General features: G+C 39.9%; 1 protein-coding gene across 2 annotated transcripts in view; it reads right to left on the bottom strand.

Moving 5' to 3' along the window:
• ST3GAL5 (ST3 beta-galactoside alpha-2,3-sialyltransferase 5) overlaps nt 1-26,194 on the bottom strand; it is a 260,294-nt gene that overhangs the window by 30,904 nt on the left and 203,196 nt on the right. For both annotated transcript variants that reach the window (XM_053704269.1, XM_053704270.1), the window contains exon 4: nt 6,723-7,066. In XM_053704269.1, coding sequence (XP_053560244.1) covers nt 6,723-7,066 — 344 coding nt within the window. The remainder of the gene's footprint in view (nt 1-6,722; nt 7,067-26,194) is intronic.

Genomic DNA, 26,194 nt, shown 5'->3' with positions numbered 1-26,194 from the left:
CGACCTGGGGAAGCTGGAGTGGCTGTCAAGATTAAAAAGGTAAGTATTTTCACAACGCGAGTGAAATGTAAATTTTGATGAATTAAAGTGCCCAATCTGGCACTTTAGCATCAAAATTTACATTCACTTTAAATAATGTCTTGATAAATATATTAGGCATACAAATAATATTTTCATGTCAGCTTAAACGCATCATGCAGGTGCCAATATTTTTTTTATAATTTTGCAATAAATATACACCGATAATACAATGCACGGAGACTCCCAAAAATATTTAAAATGATACATTCCCAAATAATTAATTGATTAATTTAAGGGACATAACATAAAATAAAAAATATTTCATGATTCAGATAGAAAACACAATTTTAAACAACGTTTTAAATTTATTTCTGCTAATTTGCCTCATTCTCTTGGTTTCCTTTGTTGAAGAAGCAGCAATGCACTACTGGGAGACAGATGAACACATCAGGTGAGCCAATAACATGAAACATATATGTGCAGCCACCAATCAGAAACTCCTCAGCCTAACTAGGTATCCTTTTCAACAAAGGACGAAAAGAACACAACAAATTGTAAATTGGAAAGTTGTTTAAAATCACATGCTCTACCTGAATCATGAAAGAAAAAAAATGTGGGTTTCATGTTAAACAACCACTCAATTCAGTAGGATTACATAATAAAAAGACCATGATTTAACACATGATTTTTTTTCTGACAAAACATAAATTATGCTTACCTGATAATTTCCTTTTCTTCTGATGGAAAGAGTCCACAGCCGCATTCATTACTTTTGGGAAATAAGAACCTGGCCACTAGGAGGAGGCAAAGACACCCCAGCCAAAGGCTTAAATACTCCTCCCACTTCCCTCATCCCCCAGTCATTCTGCCTAGGAACAAGGAACAGTAGAAGAAATATCAGGGTAAAAAGGTGCCAGAAGAATATAAGGACACCCCACATAAAATTATGGGCGAGGAGCTGTGGATTCTTTCAATCAGAAGAAAAGGAAATTATCAGGTAAGCATAATTTATGTTTTTTCTTCTTAAATGGAAAGAATCCACAGCTGCATTCATTACTTTTGGGAAAACAATACCCAAGCTATAGAGGACACTGAATGCCAAGACGGGAGGGTACAATAGGCGGCCCATACTGAGGGCACCAGGCCTGAACCTCTCCCCCATAAAAAAAAACCACTTCGTCCGAAGCCAAGAAATTATTATTATTTTTTTTTAAAGGAAAAGCCCCAAAGACACTGACACACAGCTAGTCCAGAGCCAGATGGTCCCCCACCTCTCACCCCTCATAAATGAAGGGGATACCAGCCGATACCCCCAAGGGGACGAGGCAAAGGAGAACCGAGGAACCGAAAGGTCCCTTAATACAAAAAAAGAACACCTCCAAGAGTGGGCCCAGTTTGCAGAGACCCAAATGGACCCAAACAGAGAAAGGAGGCCACGTCTATACAAGCAAAACCCAGGATAAGACCGGGCACAGAGACAGAACAGACTTCTCTCCAACATCCTGCAAGCATGGAATGCAACTGAAGAGGCAAAGTCCTCCCAGCGTCTGAACATAGAATACCAAAGTATTCAACCATGAAAAGTGTGTAATAGACCCAGGCGAAAAAAACCCAAGTATGAAAACACAAAGCCCATAATAGGACGACACAGAGGGTGTTTGCGAGGAAGAAGAGGCAGTCAAGCAAGAAACAGACCGCAAAAGCAACCCCCCAGACAGAAGGCACGCTCCAGGTAACCTAAGCCACCTGACCTACCCACAGGTGCCTAAAAAGGGGAACACAAAACCTCCATTGAGGCCCCCCGAGAAGGAGAGAATACCCTCAGAACCCGAAGAAAGAGTAAACCCACTTCTGAAATCAATGGAGCAAAGTGAACGGAAATCTATATCTGTCATGTCTGTTCATTCTTGCCTACCTATTCTCATTGAATTCATCTTCAACTCTCATGGTTACTAATATATCCTCTGGCCCTTTAAGTTCATCTCCAATTTCTGCATCTCATATAAAAGTACGCCCCCTGCCTACCTAATTGCTTGGTATTACTTTTTTGCTTATTCTAAGTTCCTAGCACCTGATTCTATTGCAGTCTTGCTACTCTCCGCCTCCAGAGTTCCTGTGCTGTGTTCCTGGGATCCGACCTCTCTGTCGGCTTCTCTTCTCAGCTGTTCCGCTCAGACCGGAACCATCAAAACGGTGACGTCAGCTGCTTCACAGCTGTTCAGCTCCTCGTTCGCTGCTCAACAAGCAGTCTACCGCCTGTCTCCGGATTCCTCCTTTGTGCCAGAATCCTCCAGGTACACTTTGTCTCTACTACCTAAGGCCACTGTCATATTGCTTTGTTACTTTGACTATGAATGTCTGGGACATGCTTTTCTAACTGACGCACTATAGTTTGTAATGTTACCTTACTCTCTCATATGTAAACTCGTGTTAACACTTTGTTTGGTTCATTGAAAAGGTTGTTCTGCTGCATCTATTCCGTGATACTCTCACAGGTGGCAGCTGTAGAATGATTGTATCAATATTACCATCTATCAATTTGCTAAGAATGTATTTTGGGATTTCACATTGCTACTCAAAGTAATTAATGTAATTTCCCACTGCACTCTGTGCAACACTATACACTTTGCCTGCATCTTAGCAGCTACGGTTCACACATAGCCTTTGCTTGTTTTGCAGAGTTCCTCTGGCATCACAATATCCTAGCAGACTGAGCTAACAGGATAGACTCAACAAGCTCACACATCCAAGGAAGACTGCGATCTGAATGCAGCGTCTTAGACCACTCGGTCATCCTGACCTGCAGACCCACACCCAGCTGGACCAACCTAGCCTCAGGGATCCAAGACAGGGGAACAAAAGAATCCTGTAACTGGTACAGAGTACAGAGTACAAGTACAACCCGACTCCGAAAACAGACAAGGCCATAGACCTAAGGATCTATCAAAACAAAAGCCCAGCAAGTCTGACTAATGGGAAGATAAATCCCCAACACAAAAGTCCTAGAAAAGGACCCCCCCTACAAGTAGCTTGCCAAGCAGAGGCACAGCCAACCCATTCGCTTACAAAGCAGGGAATCCTTGGGTACACTGGCAAGCTGACCAGGGGAATGCAACCCTAAGGCGCACCAGAAATTGGACATCCAGCGCCAACAGCTGGGTATGAACCAACAACCCTTAAGTGCAAGCCACACAGCTAACCACCAAATGATAGTGGCAAGGAGTAAAAAATACTCAGAAAACCTGGCCAACCATGACCAGGTTAGGTAGATGGACCAAGGACATAGCCCAAATTTCCACTACCGTGGAACACCTCAACCAGCCCTGAGATCCAAGATTCCAAAACTACCCAAGACTAGGTCAGGAAAAAAGCCAAGCGAAGCTGCAGCAACCGGAAGTCTTAGGGAAAAAAAACAGGTCCGGGCACCTAATAGTTCAGGCAAACCTTACCCTAAAACTAAACACCCCAACTGGCCAAAAAGCCAGACACAAGGGATATAGATGAATATCATGAGAATCCGGATAGCGAGAAAAACTCAAAAGCCCCGACCAAAGGAAGGAACCACCCCTAGCTAAAGTCCAATGCTCCAAAGAGCAAGGCTAGAAGTCATATAAAGATGCTTCTCAAAGCCTCAGGACAACCAAGGGATATCTCAAGGTCAAAAAAATCCTACTAACATGACTAGTCTCCCTATCACCTCTGCACAAGCAGAGGACACAAGGAAGAGAAATGAAAGGCACTAAGCCCACCCAGCTCCGGAAACCCAGAGCTAAACAAAGTCCGCACAGGGAACAACCAACACCCGGAAACACAGATCCCTAAAAGAGGATCCAACTTACCCGGAGACAATGGAAGAAGACCCAAAGGTCTCTTATAACTTAGACAGACAGTACGCGTCAAAGAGTAAGAGCTGCATCTAGATACACTATAAACAGCTTACACGGACACCTGCAAGGTTCCAAGAGCTGCAACTGGTTTCAAACTGCAAACCTTCCGCATGCTAGACAGCTATCCTGTACAAGCTGTTGGATCAAGCCCAAAAGGACATTTCCAGAGGCCTAAAAATGAAGGCCAAACCAATCAACTGCGGTAAGGGGCGTTAAGCCCGCCAACCCTCCACCACATGGGGGAGGAAAACTATAGGTTCTGATAAAATCAGATGTCAAATAGAGTGACGCAGCGGAAAAACTCCCCTGCCCAGCCATCTATGACTGAAGGCTATAAGGACTGAAACAATCCTTCATGGACCCACAGGTCCTCTTGAATGCTTAGTTGAACATGAAAAACAATGATAACCTGAGCACTCGGTGCTTCTACCGAACCAGCCGAGCAGAACAGCGCCACGTGTCTGAACAGCCGCAAGACCGAACCCGACAGGACTAGCTTGCACCTAAGGTCCTAACCGGCAAGCTGCATAAATTCTCCCTCATAGGGGAAAAAAACAGAAAACAGATATTTTTAACATAGGACTAACATGTCCAAAACAACTTCCGAAGAAGTAGTAAAGAGTATCAATCCCAGAAGGTTCCCGAAGGAAACAAAAACAAATAAAAGACATCCCATCGGATATAAATAAAATAAAAGGCAACCCGGAGGTTAACGCCCAAAAAGACACAGGCCTACCCGAAGGACCAGCCAAACGGAGCCCTATCTTTCAAAATTGGGAAAGATCTCAAACAAATGACAATCAGGAGATTACCTCATCCCCACATGTCTAATGAGGTGCACCATTCGAATTAGCAGACTGAAAATCCCCGTATCTGGTAACGATAGGGTCAATCAGTAACTGATCCTGTAACGAAAGGCACAACACTCAGGAACAGCTACACCCGCGGGGAACTGTAGAGGCCCTCCCAAAGGCGGAAGGCCCGGGACAATAGGGCATGAGCACATCCTCAAATAAACGTCTGGACTCTGCAGACGAATAATCGACAAAATTATGTTTAAGTGAAAACGTGCTGCAACCTCCGGGGGGAGGGGAACACACCTCCCTGCATGGAGGAATCATAAACTGGGTTACCCACATGTGTAGAAGTATAAATTGGTAGGTAACTCATCTCTCGGAGGACAGGACATTTATTTATTTATAAAATATTTTACCAGGAAGGATACATTGAGATTTCTCTCGTTTTCAAGTATGTCTCGTTTTCAAGTATGTCAACGAGGCCAATCCGGGGTCGTCAACGGACACAGAATCTGAATTTGAAATCAAAATAGTCTCAGCATCAGAATCCTCAATAACTGGATAGAGGATATATAAGTATGGACTAAAGTAGTAAAAACAAAAACGGCACCTGACACCCCCAATGGCTGGGGCACTCACCACCTCCTATGACCAGACCCCTGCGGACTAGAAAATTTCCCTCGCCACATGGTTGGGAATGCGGAAATGGAAAAATGGAACGTAACCACGCCCAAACACAAGGTAACCTGTACAGTCAAAAAAGCTGTGTCACTTCCAAAGGCCTCAAAGTTCCAAGCCACGAGCCCATAAACATCACACATAAGCAGGTTGAATCACATAACAAGCATGATTATAAACCCCCCTGTTTAATACGCCCCCTCAGGAGATACTAACAGAGACTCACTGAGACCCTCATGTCATGTAGTTAGACCTGCAAGGTGTTGTAGCCTCTCGGGAAAACATTCACATTACAGTACATTGATGATAAAGTAAAATTAAATGATCTTACCGGAATCTACACCGTGGAACAGGAACACGGCCTTTCAAGTGTGAAGAATAGTGGCATCCCCTCCGCCATGGACTTGAGAGAAGAAAGCAGGCAGCGGAGCAAAGTTTGACAATGCCGATTGCTTGAGGAGCTGTTAATATGAGTCGGGATGGTTTCGCAGAAAGACTCTTCCTGCATCTCTGGACTCTAACTTTCATCCAAGCCCTCACTGAGAGACTGACAGGACTACTTAAAACTCCTGTCCCATGCCGAAGAGTACTACCCTCCATAAGAGACAAAAAACAAAAATTAAAAATTCTGACACATCTCTGCCAACCTCCTAGGACGAAAGGCAAAGAATGACTGGGGGATGAGGGGAGTGGGAGGAGTATTTAAGCCTTTGGCTGGGGTGTCTTTGCCTCCTCCTGGTGGGCAGGTTCTTATTTCCCAAAAGTAATGAATGCAGCTGTGGACTCTTTCCATTTAAGAAGAAAATGTATTTTTTCTCCCCCTGCATCATGTGACAGAAATCAGCCAATCACAGACTAGTATACGTATACCCTGTGAGATATTGCACATGCTCAGTAGGATATTGTTCCCTAGAAAGTGTGAATATAAAAAGACAGTGCAAAATTTGATAATGGAAGTAAATTAGAAAGTGTCTTAAAACTGCATGATCTATCATAATCATAAAAGTTTATTTTGACTTGAGTGTCCCTTTAAGTGTTTGAGTTTGCTATATGCACTAGTATGTCAGTTTTATATTTTCTGTAGTTTTGAGTTTAGTTTCATACTTATACAGTTTGTAATATATTTCAGGTACCCCATGATTTTTTTTTTTTTTTTTAAAGGGGGGGGGGGGGGAAGAGTTCCTCGCTGATTTAAACATATGAAATATACAGTACCATTGAAAAAGCTTTGGAGGGTTGTACTTTGGACAATAATGCTATAAAGGCATCAAAGATATATTTGTCAAATTGTGCTACAATCACCGTAATGCAGAGAGGAAATGGCTGCTGCTTTACACACCTTATGACAACATCATACTGGTTAATTGCATGTCCAAGTTGTAATCCATGTAGGATTCCACCATTGCCTAAAACAATGCAGCGCTTGCAGTCTTTTGATTGCAGAACTTTTGGAAGGTCGTGTTCCGGCAACAATTCCAAAATGTTGTCAACCTGATCAAAATATTCATGGAAACCAAAGGGTGGCCCATATGTGTACAGCGATTTATTGAAGTCTTGTGTTTTCTTCATAAAACTCGTTAAGTCCTTGTTATATTTTGCGTTGAACATACGGCTCATTTCAGTTTTTGCAAAAGACGGGCGACACTTTGCTTGTATCACTTGCTTGGCAAACCCCTGGGCCAGCTAGAAGAAGGGAAAAAAAATAAGCCAATTTTACATTTGCACAGAATGCGCCGTTTAAAAAAAAAAAAAAAAATACAGTCAGAAAAATATTAAATAATACAATATTGTTACATAAAAGAATTTTAAACTTTCTCTCAGAATGAAGGAAAAGTTTAAAAAAAGAGGGCGCTATGTATGATATATATTATAATTCAATATGGCACAATCTGGTCATATGATGCATACACACACACATATAAAAAAAATATATATACAGTATATATATATCTAAATATAGATATAAAAAATTCAATATCAAAAATAGGGTAATTAAAATAATATATAATAAAATATGGCAAACAAACAAAAATAAAAAATAAAATTATAACTAAAAATAATAATAAAGATCATAATAAATAATAAAGAAAATATCTATGTGTAATATTCAAAAGAACAATGTTAAAGTCCTTGTAAAACTTTGAGGTGTATTTGCTGGATCACAAGTCGAATCTCCTGCCAAAGGATTTAGCTTGGGAGGTGATTCTATAAATAAAACAAAGAAGAGCGCCTCATGGTACAGAAAAAGACTTTCTGTTGGATAATTTTAAAAAGGCTATATAGGAGGGTACTCACAAAAGTGGAGCACTATATAAAAGTGCTGATATCGCAGGCTGAACCTCTCAGTCCCAGCTGTCTCTCAGGGATATCAGTGGCAAATCAGATGTTTGGTACAAAGTATAAAGCACAGAGAGAAAACCCAATAGTGCAGCACAATTATGTTGCCAAAGGTATTTTGTGAAATGAGTGCATATATTACTCACGTTTGGTAGCACACTAGAAAATAGTGCTGAATATTGCAGGCTGGATGTCAAAATCACCAGCTGACTATAATACAGGAGGAATAGTGATGAGTTCAGGAATCCAAAGACAGCTCCAGGAAAGGAATAAAGTAGTACAAGGCAGGTACTCATATGGTAAAAGAATCTTGTTGTATGGTATTAAAGAATCGATAGAATCACTCACAGTCTCTGGGAGCGACTCTACATCACCCTTATATCCATCGGATGATATCATTGGAGGGATAAAGCTCTTAGAAGTTGCTGAGACCTGTGAGGTCTGGCAATCTGGTGCTTTAATAATAATACAGTAAGCTATGAGTAAAAACAGAGTAAAATCTGAAGCCACTGCACCCTCTCTGGTTTTCTCTCTGTGCTTTATATTTCATACCAAACATCTGATTTGCCACTGATATCCCTGGGAGACCGTCAGCTGGAGAACAAGAGGCCCAGCCTGCGATATCAGCACTTATATATACTGCTCCAATATAGCCTTTTTAAAATGATCCATCAGAAAGTATTTTTCTGTACCATGAGGCGCTCTTCTTTGTTTTATTTATAGAATATTGTTACATAATTACATAGTAATTCAGGTTGAAAAAAGACAAGTCCATCAAGTTCAACCTTTCAGACATTCATGCAGCTACTGTTGATCCAATAGAAAAAAAAAAAGCGATTTCCTATTGTGCCTCAAAGGGAAAAAATCCTTTTGGATTTCTCCTTGGATAAACAAGCTACTATACTGTCAAAACTGTTATATCCCTGTATATCCTGATTTACTATCAAAGCACCCAGTACTTAAAAACAAAACAAAATGTGCTTAAACAATCTCATTAGGCAAAGTATTGTACATCCTTATTGTTACTGTAAGGAACCCCTTATGCTACTGAAGGTGAAACCTCCATTCCTCAAGTCTTAATGACCTCTTGTCCTTTGCACTAATCTACTGACAAACAGGTTCTGCTAATAAATATATTTCTATATACGATATCCCCTCAGAACGCTTCTTTTCCAGGGTAAATAACTTCCTAGCCTTTATTAATAACGTAAATCTTCCATTTCCCTGATCAATTTTGTCAACCTCGCCCAGTTCTAAAATTTCCTTTAAAACGAATGCATATCCAAAGTGGGTCACTGATATACAAAGAGGCAAGATTATCTTTTCATCAAATGAATTTATACCCCTTGTTATACATGACTGTACCTTACTGCAGCGCTCAACAAACCCAGGAGTCAAGGAGCCACTGGCTCCTAGAATTCTATCCTTGGCTCTTAACTTTTGGGGTTATTCTCCATATATTTATATACAAATACCACTGTCTGGCTCCTAAATATTCAAACTGGCTCCTAATTTTTAAACAGATTTGTCAAGCTCTGCTTTTGGCCTTTGCAATCACTGATTGACATTGTATCTTCTTGCCAAGTCTGCTGTTTTTTGGAGGCAAAATTAATAACTTTGTAATTACTCTGTTTCGTCTATATATAATATACATAACACTACTGTATATCAGTGGATATATGGAGGGGGACTATGCAAGTTTTCTTCTGACATGAATCTTGATAGAATAGACCCAAAGACAAGTGTATGTGTGGCTTGGTGGTATAGTTCTCAAAACCATTGATGATGACTCCTATTAAACCACTGGTTTTCAAACCTGTCCTCAGACCTCCTTAACAGGGCAAATTTTGAGGATATCTGAACAGGAGCACAGGCAAAGTAATCAGCTGATTAGTAAACAAGGTTATTTTAGCTACTCTCACCCAAAGTAATCCTGAAAACCTGGCCTGTTGGAGAGGCCTGCGGACAGGTTTGGAAACCAGTGTATTAAACCGATTATTTGTATCAGTTATTTGTAGGGCGCCAACAGATTATGCAGCACTAAACTCATGAAGTTTAATATTGAAACAGATTTTTCTGACGAATGAAAAAAAAAAGGCACCTTGTAGATAAAGATTATTTTTAGACAAGACAAGGACATCTAGCTACAAGGTTCAGAAAACAAACAAAAAATATTGGTTATTCACCTATGAGATAAAGGCAGCTGGATAAAAAAAAAGAAATATATCTTGGAGGGGTGAGGGGGTCCCCTACACTAAAGAAAAATAAATCAACAAATACAAAAATATTTATGAACCTTAAAGCTACACAATTAACTTCACTGCCAGGAATTTGAGAAGTGCGCTGCTCAGCTGCAATTAGCGGCCTTCTAATTGTCAGAAAACAATGGCAAAGCCATGTATGTCTGCAGTTTCCAGAGAAGTTTTTACAACCATTTGTCTTAGGACTGCAGTAGTTGTGTGTAAATAATTTTAGTTAGAAACTCAAAATTTGCATAAATTAGATTTTTTATTGTTTAACCCCTTAAGGACCACAGCACTTTTCCATTTTCTGACCGTTTGGGACCAGGGCTATTTTTACATTTCTGCGGTGTTTGTGTTGAGATGTAATTTTCCTCTTACTCATTTACTGTACCCACACATATTATATACCGTTTTTCTCACCATTAAATGGACTTTATAAAGATAACATTATTTTCATCATATCTTATAATTTACTAAAAAAAAATAAAAAAATATGAGAAAAAAAACCAAACACACCTTTTCTAACTTTGACCCCCCAAATCTGTTACACATCTACAACCACCAAAAAAAACATGATAAATGGTTTCTAAATTTTGCCCTGAGTTTAGAAATACCCAATGTTTGCAAGTTATAGGGCAATAAATACAAGTAGCTCTTTGCTTTTTCTAAACATTTTTTTTCTTAAAAATTTGCATATCTGATATCTGTCAGTAATCCCTGAAAAACCATTTACATGTATATATTTTTTTTTTAGTAGACAACCCAAAATATTGATCTAGGCCCATTTTGGTATATGTCATGCCACCATTTCACCGCCAAATGCGATCAAATAAAAAACAATTGTTAACTTTTTTACTAACTTTTTCACAAACTTTAGGTTTGTCACTGAAATTATTCACAAACAACTTGTGCAATTATGGCACAAATGGCTGTAAATGCTTCTCTGGGATCCCTATTTGTTCAGAAATAGCAGACATTTATGGCTTTGGCATTACTTTTTGGTAATTAGAAGGCCGATAAATGCCGCTAGGCACCACACTTGTATTATGCCCAGCAGTGACGGGGTTAATTAGGTAGCTTGAAGGGTTAATTTTAGCTTTAGTATAGAGATCAGCCTCCCACCTGACACATCCCACCCCTTGATCCCTCCCTGACTACTCTCAAACAGCTCTCTTCCCTCCCCCACCCCACAATTGTCACCGCCATCTTTAGAACTGGCAGAAAGTCTGCCAGAATAAAAATAAAAAGTTTTTTTTTTTTTTTAAAACATAATTTATGCTTACCTGATAAATTTATTTCTCTTGTAGTGTATCCAGTCCACGGATCATCCATTACTTATGGGATATTAACTCCTCCCCAACAGGAAGTGCAAGAGGATTCACCCAGCAGAGCTGCTATATAGCTCCTCCCCTAACTGCCATTACCAGTCATTCGACCGAAAACATGCAGAGAAAGGAAAACCATAGGGTACAGTGGTGACTGTAGTTTAATGGAAAAATTACCTGCCTTAAAGTGACAGGGCGGGCCGTGGACTGGATACACTACAAGAGAAATAAATTTATCAGGTAAGCATAAATTATGTTTTCTCTTATATGAAAAGAGCAAGGAAGTCCATTCTCCGGATTTAATTAAAAGTTCCTTTTTATTTGGTATTAGTTAAAAAACAGGCATAGAATAACAGTGCAAAGATGCAAAGCCAGCACAAAGTCTGACCGGTTTCGGTCAAAAGACCGTAATCATAGACTAAAATTAAAACATCTGTTTCAATCCTAAATAGGATGTAAAACTGCGTGATTGGTTAAAATCATCAACTGTCTTAGCACCTTAGGTTGTGTGATTGGGGTAAGTGATTTACCAGTTAACCCTTGATAAGCACAGTGGGACAAACATGGATATATACAAATTAGCATTGATAAATGAATAAAATGCATGCTAGTATTAACATTGATTAAATGCTACCTTGGATAAACACTATATACCAGAGCTTTGACCAAACATATATCACGCATACCTAGATATTTGGTTACAGATACTTAAGATACTAAAGGAGCATTTTATAAACAGTCATCTCTTAAAGGGACCACACAATCTAACATAGCGTTAAAAGAAACTATATTTCTGAACAGACCCATAAACAGAATTAAAGGGACCTTTTATGAACAGTCATCTCTTAAAGGGATATCACCACACATCCTATAACTGCGGTATAGAATCTATACTTCTGAATAAATTAGGGCCTCCTTACAAGTAACCAACTACATTAGGTTTATACAGATAATGGTAATTATTAAATTTATAGCTCACATTCGTAACCAATAGTTAGTGTTAAGGGAAGTGATGGTATCCAAACAATTGCTCATTATATTAAATAGTGACTACCTGTACATCATTCTCTTGTCTAATTTACCTCACATATAACTCTGTACAGTAATTTAATATGTTAGGAACAATATATCCCAAACAATAAAGTTTGCAGAATAGATGAGGAGGAGAGACCAACAAACGGGAACAAACTACCCCATAGATGCTTTATCTTTCTCACAATATTTAATGATATAATTATTCACATAGTAACTATTAATGCTTGGGTGGCCAATAGTTTATTTTATTTGTGTATCAAGCTACAATATATTATTAGATGGAAATGATAATAATAATCAACTCTGGACTTATCTGTGCCAGTAGTTAATTATATCATGTTCTGAATTGAACCCTGCTGGTATCAAACTTTTCAGTTTGAAAATCCAGTAGGTCTCTTGTCTGTTTAAGACTGCTTGTCTGTCCCCTCCTCTAGGTTTCTTTGGGATCTGTTCTATTGCTTGCCACTCAAAGCTAGTTACATTCTGATTATGCATTTCAAGGAAATGCCTTGATAATGCAGAGCATGGTTTGTCTCCTGATATATAGGACAGATGTTCTCTGATCCTTGTTCCCACATCTCGTGTCGTCCTACCCACATAGGACTTGGAACATATGGTGCATCCTATAAGGTAGATAACATATGTGCTTTTGCAGTTTATGCAGCCCTTTGTTTCAAATATGTCATTTGTATTATGTGATTTAAATTCCGTTCCAACTTTAATGTGATCACAGGATGTACATGTCCGCCTCCCACATCTATATGTACCGTTATGATGTAACCATGAACTGGCTCTTTCGCTCTTGAGCATACTTGGTGACAGAATGTTGCCTAATGTTGCCGCCCGTCTAGCGACGAACATGCAACCTCCCTGAACTTTTCCTCTCAATTTGACATCTCCCATTAATATTGGTAGATTCTTGTCAACAATTTCGCAAACCTCTTTATACTGGTTTGAGAAAGAGGTGACAAACTTTGGTTTTATTTGTCGTCTAGGAAAATTCCCTGTCTGTCTCATTTTTTTATCAGTAAGTAGTGTTGTTCGCTCCATCCTACTTACTGTCTCACATGCTTTGTCTACCATTCCCTTTGGGTAACCTCTATCTTTAAACCTTGACTTGAGTTTTATACTTTCCTTCTGGAACATATCATCCTGGGTACAATTTCGTCGGACCCTCATGAATTGTCCCTTGGTAATACCTTTAAACACATGACTGGGATGGTTGCTTTTAGCATGTAACAGACTGTTGCCCGAAATAGGCTTTCTGTATAAGGATGAAACCACTTTATTTTCCTTTATTAAACCCTGTAGAGTTATATCTAAAAAGGATATCTGGTCTTTCCTCCACTCGTGGGTAAATTGAATGCCTATTTCGTTGTCATTAAGATGCTGTACAAACTTATCAGCTTTGGCCTTCTCTCCAGACCAAACTAGAAGCAGGTCATCTATGAAACGGACGTATTTAACAATACATCCACTGTACTGTGTCTCCTCACCTCCAAAGACGTGGGACCTCTCCCACCAACCCATGAAAAGGTTGGCGTAGGAGGGGGCAAACTTTGCCCCCATAGCGGTCCCACGTCTCTGGAGATAGTATATACCCTGGAACATAAAAAAATTATGCTCAAGGAGAAATTTTACCACTTGGACTATAAGTTCTTTCATACCTGCAGATAAATCAGTGTACAGATCCAAATAAAACTCCACTGCTCTCAATCCAAAGATATTAGGGATGGAGGAGTACAGCGAGACCACATCAATGGTTAACCAGCTGTACCCCTCCTCCCATGTCATATTTTCCATAGTCTTAAGGGCATGTGTTGTATCTCTTATGTACCCTGGTAACCTGGGAACAAGGGGCTGCAGGAAATGATCTACCCATTGTGACAATGGCTCGAACATCGAGCCTATGCCTGCAACAATGGGTCTCCCCCTCACATTTTCTAGGCTCTTGTGCACCTTTGGGAGGTGGTGGAAGATGGGGATAATTGGATCTTTTACCATTAACTGATTTGCAGTCACTCTGTCCATCAACCCATCTTCCACAGCCTCATCCAATAGGTGACTCAATTCACGAGTAAACCTAGATGTGGGGTCCCCTTGAAGTTGATAATAGGTCTCAGGATCCCTTAATTGTCTAAGGGCTTCGTTGATATAAATATCTTTATCCATTATGACAACACTCCCCCCTTTGTCCGATTGTTTTATGATTATACTATCATTATGTTGTAAATTGGATAGTATGTTTTCTCTTGTTAAGTGTATCCAGTCCACGGATCATCCATTACTTATGGGATACCAATACCAAAGCTAAAGTACACGGATGACGGGAGGGACAGGCAGGCTCTTTATACGGAAGGAACCACTGCCTGAAGAACCTTTCTCCTAAAAACAGCCTCCGAAGAAGCAAAAGTGTCAAATTTGTAAAATTTGGAAAAAGTATGAAGAGAAGACCAAGTTGCAGCCTTGCAAATCTGTTCAACAGAAGCCTCATTCTTAAAGGCCCAAGTGGAAGCCACAGCTCTAGTAGAATGTGCTGTAATTCTTTCAGGAGGCTGCTGTCCAGCAGTCTCATAGGCTAACCGTATTATGCTACGAAGCCAAAAGGAGAGAGAGGTAGCCGAAGCTTTTTGACCTCTCCTCTGACCAGAATAAACGACAAACAGGGAAGACGTTTGTCGAAAATCCTTAGTTGAATGGAATGAAGGACACGGCATGCATTTTGAAGCTTTGTTAACCTGCCTTCTGTCAGGTAAATCTTCATTTCTACAGAATCTATAAGAGTCCCCAAGAAGGGAACTCTTGTGAGTGGAAAGAGAGAACTCTTCTTTTCGTTCACCTTCCATCCATGCGACCTTAGAAATGCCAGTACTAACTCTGTATGAGACTTGGCAGTTTGAAAGCTTGAAGCTTGTATCACAATGTCGTCTAGGTACGGAGCTACCGCAATTCCTCGCTGTCTTAGTACCGCCAGAAGAGCACACAGAACCTTTGTGAAGATTCTCGGAGCCGTAGCCAATCCGAATGGAAGAGCTACAAACTGGTAATGCCTGTCTAGAAAGGCAAACCTTAGATACCGGTAATGATCTTTGTGAATCGGTATGTGAAGGTAAGCATCCTTTAAATCCACTGTGGTCATGTACTGACCCTTTTGGATCATGGGTAAAATTGTCCGAATAGTTTCCATTTTGAACGATGGAACTCTTAGGAATTTGTTTAGGATCTTTAAATCCAAGATTGGCCCGAAAGTTCCCTCTTTTTTGGGAACCACAAACAGATTTGAGTAAAACCCTTGTCCTTGTTCCGACCGCGGAACCGGATGGATCACTCCCATTAATAAAAGATCTTGTACGCAGCGTAGAAACGCCTCTTTCTTTATTTGGTTTGTTGACAACCTTGACAGATGAAATCTCCCTCTTGGGGGAGAGAATTTGAAGTCTAGAAGGTATCCCTGAGATATGATCTCTAACGCCCAGGGATCCTGGACATCTCTTGCCCAAGCCTGGGCGAAGAGAGAAAGTCTGCCCCCCACTAGATCCGTTCCCGGATCGGGGGCCCTCGATTCATGCTGTCTTAGGGGCAGCAGCAGGTTTCCTGGCCTGCTTGCCCTTGTTCCAGGACTGGTTAGGTCTCCAGCCTTGTCTGTAGCGAGCAACAGCTCCTTCCTGTTTTGGTGCAGAGGAAGTTGATGCTGCTCCTGCTTTGAAATTACGAAAGGAACGAAAATTAGACTGTCTAGCCTTAGGTTTGGCTCTGTCTTGAGGCAGGGCATGGCCTTTACCTCCTGTAATGTCAGCGATAATTTCTTTCAACCCGGGCCCGAATAAGGTCTGCCCTTTGAAAGGTATATTAAGCAATTTAGATTTAGAAGTAACGTCAGCTGACCAGGATTTTAGCCACAGTGCTCTGCGTGCTTGAATGGCGAATCCGGAATTCTTAGCCGTAAGTTTAGTTAAATGTACTACGGCATCTGAAATAAATGAGTTAGCTAACTTAAGGGCTTTAAGCTTGTGTGTAATCTCATCTAATGGAGCTGATTCAAGTGTCTCTTCCAGAGACTCAAACCAAAATGCTGCTGCAGCCGTGACAGGCGCAATGCATGCAAGAGGTTGCAATATAAAACCTTGTTGAACAAACATTTTCTTAAGGTAACCCTCTAACTTTTTATCCATTGGATCTGAAAAGGCACAGCTATCCTCCACCGGGATAGTGGTACGCTTAGCTAAAGTAGAAACTGCTCCCTCCACCTTAGGGACCGTTTGCCATAAGTCCCGTGTGGTGGCGTCTATTGGAAACATCTTTCTAAATATCGGAGGGGGTGAGAACGGCACACCGGGTCTATCCCACTCCTTAGTAACAATTTCAGTAAGTCTCTTAGGTATAGGAAAAACGTCAGTACTCGCCGGTACCGCAAAATATTTATCCAACCTACACATTTTCTCTGGTATTGCAACTGTGTTACAATCATTCAGAGCCGCTAACACCTCCCCTAGTAATACACGGAGGTTTTCCAGCTTAAATTTAAAATTTGAAATATCTGAATCCAGTTTGTTTGGATCAGAACCGTCACCCGCAGAATGAAGCTCTCCGTCCTCATGTTCTGCAAATTGTGACGCAGTGTCTGACATGGCCCTAATATTATCAGCGCACTCTGTTCTCACCCCAGAGTGATCACGCTTACCTCTTAGTTCTGGTAATTTAGCCAAAACTTCAGTCATAACAGTAGCCATATCCTGTAATGTGATTTGTAATGGCCGCCCAGATGTACTCGGCGCTACAATATCACGCACCTCCCGAGCGGGAGATGCAGGTACTGACACGTGAGGCGAGTTAGTCGGCATAACTCTCCCCTCGTTGTTTGGTGAAATATGTTCAATTTGTACAGATTGACTTTTATTTAAAGTAGCATCAATACAGTTAGTACATAAATTTCTATTGGGCTCCACTTTGGCTTTAGCACATATAGCACAGATATCTTCCTCTGAATCAGACATGTTTAACACACTAGCAAATAAACTAGCAACTTGGAAATACTTTTCAAGTAATTTACTATAATATGAAAACGTACTGTGCCTATAAGAAGCACAGAAAAAGTTATGACAGTTGAAAATTAATAAACTGAAAAGTTATAGCATCAAATCTTTGTAAAAAACACAATTTTAGCAAAGGATTGCTCCCATTAGCAAAGGATAACTAACCCTGATAGCAGAAAAAAAAAAAAAAAAAATACAGAAATAAACGTTTTTTTTTTTTTTATCACAGTCAACTACAATCTCACAGCTCTGCTGTGAGTGATTACCTCCCTCAAAACAAGTTTTGAAGACCCCTGAGTTCTGTAGAGATGAACCGGATCATGCAGGGAAGACAATAAACTTCTGACTGAATTTTTTGATGTGTAGCAAAAGCACCAAAAAAGGTCCCTCCCCCTCACACATAACAGTGAGAGAGATCAGTAAACTGTCATAAATTAAATAAAACGACTGCCAAGTGGAAAAAAATAGTGCCCAAAACATTTTTTCACCCAGTACCTCAGAAAATTAAACGATTTTACATGCCAGCAAAAAACGTTTAACATTAATAATTTGAGTGTTATTGAAAAGCCTGTTGCTAGTCCCTGCAAATTAGGCTAAAGTTTTATGCATACAGTATAATTCCAGTGAAGTGCCATTCCCCAGAATACTGAAGTGTAAAATATACATACATGACAGCCTGATACCAGTTGCTGCTACTGCATTTAAGGCTGAGTTTACATTATATCGGTATGGCAGAATTTTCTCATCAATTCCATTGTCAGAAAATAATAAGCTGCTACATACCTCTTTGCAGATTAATCTGCCCGCTGTCCCCTGATCTGAAGTTTACCTCTCCTCAGATGGCCGAGAAACAGCAATATGATCTTAACTACTCCGGCTAAAATCATAGAAAAACTCAGGTAGATTCTTCTTCAAATTCTACCAGAGAAGGAATAACACACTCCGGTGCTATTATAAAATAACAAACTTTTGATTGAAGGTATGAAACTAAGTATAATCACCACAGTCCTCTCACACAACCTATCTATTCGTTGGGTGCAAGAGAATGACTGGTAATGGCAGTTAGGGGAGGAGCTATATAGCAGCTCTGCTGGGTGAATCCTCTTGCACTTCCTGTTGGGGAGGAGTTAATATCCCATAAGTAATGGATGATCCGTGGACTGGATACACTTAACAAGAGAAATTATATATTTTCTGCAGTCTAGGATCCCCCCTTACCACCTAACCTCCCTGAGCCCCCCAACAGCTCTATAACCCTCCCCTTGCTCAATACTTGATGCCATTTTGGGTACTGGCAGTTGTCTGCCAGTACCCACTTTTGAATAAATTTGCCAATTTTATATATATATATATTTTTCTGTACTGCAGCTGCTCCCATCCTTAATCTTCCTCTACCCCCTACCAGATCCCTTTTTCATCATCATTTACCCCCTTCCCTCTCCCACCACTTCTTATATGCTCATATGAGCAGATCACGGGCATACGCGCGCACACACCCGCTGCCGCACGCACCGGCAAGTGAATTCACACTGCCTGCCGGAAGTTCACCATCGATGGCCACCCACCCGCCTCCCTGCAATGGCTCCCTGCCACCAAAGATGGCCGATGTAGAGAGGGCCACAGAGTGGCTCTCTCTGCATCGGATGGCTAAAAAATGTTATTGCAGGATTCCTCAATATTGAGGCATCACTGCAATAACATGAAAGCGGCTAGAATTGATCAGATTCCACCTCTTGAAAACACTGACAACGTTCAGGGTACATCCTTAGTCGTTAAATACCGTTTTTTGTAGAACTTCCCCTTTACGTCATTGGTTGTTAAGGGGTTAATATTCAATCGTAATTATATAGTAAAGTTTTAATAGATACATCAAAAACAAAGTCTGTATTTCTGTTTAAATGTAGTAATAGCAAAAATAGCTATAAATACTCCAGTACTTTGGGCAACTTTGTCTCTAAAAACCTAGTAGCGAATGGGTTAAGTCTGGATCTGACACATACAGGCTCACTGCATTATTAGCACAGACCCTCCCCCTCCCCTGCATATGAAAAGACCCATTACACAAACAGAAGCAAACTAAAGTCTGTGTATACATCAGTATACATCTTAAGCAAAACTACATTATTACAAAAACACTCCCAGATGTGCTATATAAATGGATCATCTACAAAACGTTAATGCAAAGAAAAATCTAGTGTACAATGTCCCTTTAATACATTTTTCTTCTTATGAACCCATGCTATATGAGAAATAAACCTTAAATTGTTGATATAAATCTATATATATTTTATGGACTATAGGGCCATAATAGTGAAAAAATCACACTCTAATTCGTTATTGACCCTACACTTGTGCGTTTAACTACCACAAATGGGGGGGATCAGTGGAAGATTCTGCTGGGGACCTGCAGTGTCCTGTGGGTCCCAAACGGTACTTCTACTCTGTGTTTAAAGGGACAATTTACCCAAAAAGTATTTCCTGCCATATAGTATCCCAGATGCCTATCTATGAATCTCTTCAACACAGCATATTTTGAGTAGACAACCTAGGCCCATTTTGGTATATTTCATACCACCATTTCACCGCCAAATGCGATCAAATTAACTTCAAGTTAACTTTTTCATAAACTTTAGAATCCCACTGAATTTGCAATTATGGCACAAATGGTTGTAAATGCTTCTCTGGGATCCCCTTTGTTCAGAAATAGCAGACATATTTGGCTTTGGAGTTGCTTTTTGGTAATTAGGAGGGCCGCTAAATGCTGCTGCGCACCACACTTATATTATGCCCAGCAGTGAAGGGGTTAAGTAGGTAGCTTGTAGGGTTTATTTTAGCTTTAGTGTAGAGATCAGCCTCCCACCTGACACATCCCACCCCCTGATTCCCTGACCCCCCTTATCCCCTAAAGGTCGCCCCCATCTTAAGTACTGTCAGAAAGTCTGCCAGTATAAAAATAAAAGTTTATTTTGTTTGTTTGGTTTTTATATATATTTTATGCAGGGTAATATCCCACAATACCCCCCAACCTCCCTGACCCCCCTAAACAGCTCCCTAACCCCCCCCCCCCCCCCCAACTGTTAGGGCCATCTTAGGTACTGGCAGCTGGCTGCCAGCACCCAGTTTCCAGTAAAATTGGTCAGTTTAAAAAAGACAAAAACCCAAAAAAACCTGTTTTTTCCGTAGTGTAGCTGCCCCCCCCCCTCAATAACCTACCCCCCATCCCCCTCCCAGATCCCTTTCCCAAATCTATTTTCCATCTATCTTATAGCCCACTATGTTCCATAGTGTAGCGGTCCCACCCACTCCCGGCCCATAACATGCGCGCGCTCGTGATCCCGCGCGCTCGTAATCCCGCGCGCACTCCCAGATAGGGTTGCCACCTGCCCTGGTTTTACCGGGACACGACATTGCCCCAGCCTGCCCAGCTCCCCTGTCACACTCAACAACACTGTTGAAATTTTTTTTTTTTTAAACTTTGGTGGCTGGGCCGACAGGGCAATGTGAGGGAAAACTAGGGAGAAACTAGGGAAAACACACCTATACGAGCGGTTTTTCCGCTGCGCCTGCAACACTTGTTTCTGCTGTCTAAATACCGGAGCCGTGAGCAATGCCCGTGGGTTTTACTGTAGTGCACGGTAGGCTGCCAGGAACTGGGCTCTACTGGAAGACATCAAAGTAAGTGATGCAGATAAAATCAGTTACACTTGTGGGTTTAAGAACCTTGGGGTGGGGGAAAAATTCCTTCCCAGGTTTTGTAAAGGTTTTTTTTCCCTTGATGCCCTACTTCAAAGCTGCATTTATTTACTTACTGTCTCACACGGTAGTAAATTATTGTCAATAATACTTCCCCTTTTCTGGCAGCTTTTGTCATTTGTACTACATAGTTTAAAAATTGTGGACTGAGCTATAGTAATAACTTTTTACTTCTTAGTAAAAGAATGTTGTTTATTAACGTGGATTTTAACAGGGAATTAAGTTTCACAAACTGCTTGGAAAAGCTACTTGTGACAGGAATGTGACCTTAATAGGTCTGAGGTATAGGATGTGATACGGTGTAAACTGCCCACGCGCACGCCAGAGAGGTATTGTTCTGCTGTCAGTGCGTTTCAGGAGCTTAAGATAAAGTGCCTGATGTCCCTCCCAACTGTCCCTATTTGAGAGGGACAACCCCTGATTCTGTCCTTCTGGGACAGACATATTGCTGCTAACATGGAGAAGAACTCGGACCTGCCAACTGAGAGAGGGAGACTAAGGTAACCGCACTCAGCCTCAAAAGATGGGTTAACCCCTTGGCTGCCAGGACATGCTGCATGATCCATCACATTGTTTTGTTTTGTGCTGCAGGCTGCAGTGCTCTCTGTTATTCAAGGAGTTTATTGTGATATTGTAAAGTATCGGTTAAACATTAACATTAATATGTCTGATGAGTCACTGATGACGTAAGAGCTACGAACAGGCGGAGCAAGCAACCACGCTGAATAGACGAACGGGTGTTTTGATGCACTGCAGCACAAATGGCAAGTGAAGAACCCCAAAAAAGAACCATACATGCTGTGAAACCACAGAATCACAGTTGTTTTAACCGTGTCTAGAGGAGGACGAAGCGTCTGAGTATTACAGGTGAGGTTGGCCAAAAAGTCTTGCTACCCGTGAGAAGTCTGTGTTAAAGATGTTGAAAAGACTGCTGATACCATGTTGTATCTTTTCTTTATCGCACACTTGATACAAAGTGGATACTACCCTTGAAAATGTTAGATGAAATTGTATAAAGTTACAAGTTACACGGTCATCAGCGCATAGCGCCAATTTAACATCGATTTGACTGTATTGTAATAAGAAGTTCTCTACATCAATACCAGTGAGTGTTTCCATCTTTCTTTCTTTTTTATTGCTGTGAGGATGTGGTGAATAAGTATTTTGTTGCAACCAGTTCTGTCAGTGTACCGAGGTGTACCGAGGGGGGTAGCGCCACCTGTCTTGAGCCACTGCTCCAGGCCTTAGTTGCACGATCTTGTGTTCCAGTGTCCGAAATACAGCGAATGACTTACATTTTATAGTTCTGACCAATGTTCTAGTAGTACTGGTTATTTTATGTGCAGATTCACTGTGATAGTTATCCTACACCGGCGGTTTGTTGGATATTCAGCAGGAGCACTAAGAAGATGCGACCGTCCACAGTCGCTGCTAAGACATGCCCCCCCCCCCCCCCGGAACTTTTTTTTGTTTAAATTGAATGCTTTATCTGAATCATGAAACATTCATTTTGACTTTAGTTGTTATTTGAGCAAATATCAGTCTACCTAATTTACTGATGGGCGCCAAAGGGGGCATGCAATGATTGGAGGAAGCCAGAGCTGCGGGCGGAGGATTGGTGTTATGTTTACCATAACTAAATGCTAAGTATTTAAAAAAATAAGCGTCTTTGTAAACTTTAATGAGTTAAATTGCCCCTGTTTTTAAGATAATTTTTGATACTGGGCTTTAATTCATTAAAGTTTGCAATCACTTTAATAAAGAGACAGAAAAATAAATATGGATGGTCATTAAAACTTTGCTAAAACAACAAACCTGGTGGTGGCCTAAGACTTTTGTCTAGTACTATAACTATATATATATATATATATATACACACACACATATATACATATACTGAACAACACTGATCAGCATATCCTTCCATTCACTTAACTCTATAGAATACATACCCTCTCTCCCTACAAATAGCTATATATCCCACATCGATAGTATATACTTTTATTTTTATTTTTTTAAATTATTGTATTATTTTTGTTTTATTTTCATCTACACACCTCATACCACTAACATGAATCCAAATATTACCATACTGATATTCGTGATAACCCTTTTCTCACTCCAATTTTGTTCACATCATTACCGCCATAAGCACACACCTCAAACTGGAAAACAAATTATCATACACCATGGCCTGCTTTGTTGCTGTAACTTATCTGCTAAGTGTGGGTGGAGAGTTATAAAAAATAACCCTCCTTCCCCACCTCACAAAAAGTATCCCATTCACTATATGGCCAAACAAAAACTATGTCCAAATTCCTATTCCTTATGTTACTTGCCCTTGCAAATGATGTAGAGTCTAACCCTGGTCCCCCAACAAATTCCATTCCTAGCCTTCCAGTTAAAAAAGGCCTCTCCTTTGTGCACTGTAATATCCGCAGCTTACTACCAAAAATCGATGCACTACAAGCTTTCGGCTAGATTTGGAGTTTTGTCGGTAACGACCCGAAAAACTAACGCCGGCTTTTTTCTGGCCGCACCATAAAAATAACTCTGGTATTGAGAGTCCACATAAAGGCTGCGTTAGGCTCCAAAAAAGGAGCGTAGAGCATTTTTAACGCAGCTTCAACTCTCGATACCAGAGTTGCTTACAGACGCGGCCAGCCTCAAAAACGTGCTCGTGCACGATTCCCCCATAGGAAACAATGGGGCTGTTTGAGCTGAAAAAAAACCTAACACCTGCAAAAAAGCTGCGTTCAGCTCCTAACGCAGCCCCATTGTTTGCTATGCGGTAACCCTTCCTACGTCTGCACTTAACACTCTAACATGTACCCCGAGTCTAAACACCCCTAACCTTACACTTATTAACCCCTAATCTGCCGCCCCCGCTATCGCTGACCCCTGCATATTATTTTTAACCCCTAATCTTCCGCTCCGTAAACCGCCGCTACTTACATTATCCCTATGTACCCCTAATCTGGTTCCCTAACATCGCCGACCCCTATATTATATTTATTAACCCCTAATCTGCCCCCCACAACGTCGCCTCCACCTACCTACAATAATTAACCCCTAATCTGCCGACCGCAAAGCGCCGCCACCTACGTTATCCTTATGTACCCCATATCTGCTGCCCCTAACACCGCCGACCCCTATATTATATTTATTAACCCCTAATCTGCCCCCCTCAACGTCGCCTCCACCTGCCTACACTTATTAACCCCTAATCTGCCGACCGGACCTGAGCGCTACTATAATAAAGTTATTAACCCCTAATCCGCCTCACTAACCCTATATTAAATAGTATTAACCCCTAATCTGCCCTCCCTAACATCGCCGACACCTAACTTCAATTATTAACCCCTAATCTGCCGACCGGAGCTCACCGCTATTCTAATAAATGGATTAACCCCTAAAGCTAAGTCTAACCCTAACACTAACACCCCCTTAGTTAAATATAATTTAAATCTAACGAAATAAAATAACTCTTATTAAATAAATTATTCCTATTTAAAGCTAAATACTTACCTGTAAAACAAATCCTAATATAGCTACAATATAAATTATATTTATATTATAGCTATTTTAGGATTTATATTTATTTTACAGGTAACTTTGTATTTATTTTAACCAGGTACAATAGCTATTAAATAGTTAAGAACTATTTAATAGCTAAAATAGTTAAAATAATTACAAATTTACCTGTAAAATAAATCCTAACCTAAGTTACAATTAAAACTAACACTACACTATCAATAAATTAATTAATTAAATAAACTACCTACAATTACCTACAATTAACCTAACACTACACTATCAATAAATTAATTAAATAAACTACCTACAATTAACCTAACACTACACTATCAATAAATTAATTAAATACAATTCCTACAAATAAATACAATTAAATAAACTTGCTAAAGTATAAAAAATAAAAAAAACTAAGTTACAAAAAATAAAAAAATATCTACAAACATAAGAAAAATATTACAACAATTTTAAACTAATTACACCTACTCTAAGGCCCCTAATAAAACAACAAAGCCCCCCAAAATAAAAAATGCCCTACCCTATTCTAAATTACTAAAGTTAAAAGCTCTTTTACCTTACCAGCCCTGAACAGGGCCCTTTGCGGGGCATGCCCCAAGAAGTTCAGCTCTTTTGCCTGTAAAAAAAAACCATACAATAGTATGTTTTTTTTTTACAGGCAAAAGAGCTGAACTTCTTGGGGCATGCCCCGCAAAGGGCCCTGTTCAGGGCTGGTAAGGTAAAAGAGCTTTTAGCTTTAGTAATTTAGAATAGGGTAGGGCATTTTTTATTTTGGGGGGCTTTGTTGTTTTATTAGGGGGCTTAGAGTAGGTGTAATTAGTTTAAAATTGTTGTAATATTTTTCTTATGTTTGTAGATATTTTTTTATTTTTTGTAACAGTTCTTTTTTATTTTTTGTACTTTAGCAAGTTTATTTAATTGTATTTATTTGTAGGAATTGTATTTAATTAATTTATTGATAGTGTAGTGTTAGGTTAATTGTAGGTAGTTTATTTAATTAATTTATTGATAGTGTAGTGTTAGGTTAATTGTAGGTAATTGTAGGTAGTTTATTTAATTAATTAATTTATTGATAGTGTAGTGTTGGTTTTAATTGTAACTTAGGTTAGGATTTATTTTACAGGTAAATTTGTAATTATTTTAACTATTTTAGCTATTTAATAGTTCTTAACTATTTAATAGCTATTGTACCTGGTTAAAATAAATACAAAGTTACCTGTAAAATAAATATAAATCCTAAAATAGCTATAATATAAATATAATTTATATTGTAGCTATATTAGGATTTGTTTTACAGGTAAGTATTTAGCTTTAAATAGGAATAATTTATTTAATAAGAGTTAATTTATTTCGTTAGATTTAAATTATATTTAACTAAGGGGGTGTTAGGGTTAGACTTAGCTTTAGGGGTTAATCCATTTATTAGAATAGCGGTGAGCTCCGGTCGGCAGATTAGGGGTTAATAATTGAAGTTAGGTGTCGGCGATGTTAGGGAGGGCAGATTAGGGGTTAATACTATTTAATATAGGGTTA

This window comes from Bombina bombina, chromosome 2 (assembly GCF_027579735.1).
Source record: "Bombina bombina isolate aBomBom1 chromosome 2, aBomBom1.pri, whole genome shotgun sequence".
Lineage (NCBI taxonomy): Eukaryota > Metazoa > Chordata > Amphibia > Anura > Bombinatoridae > Bombina > Bombina bombina.
This window is presented reverse-complemented; position numbering and strand designations above follow the sequence as displayed.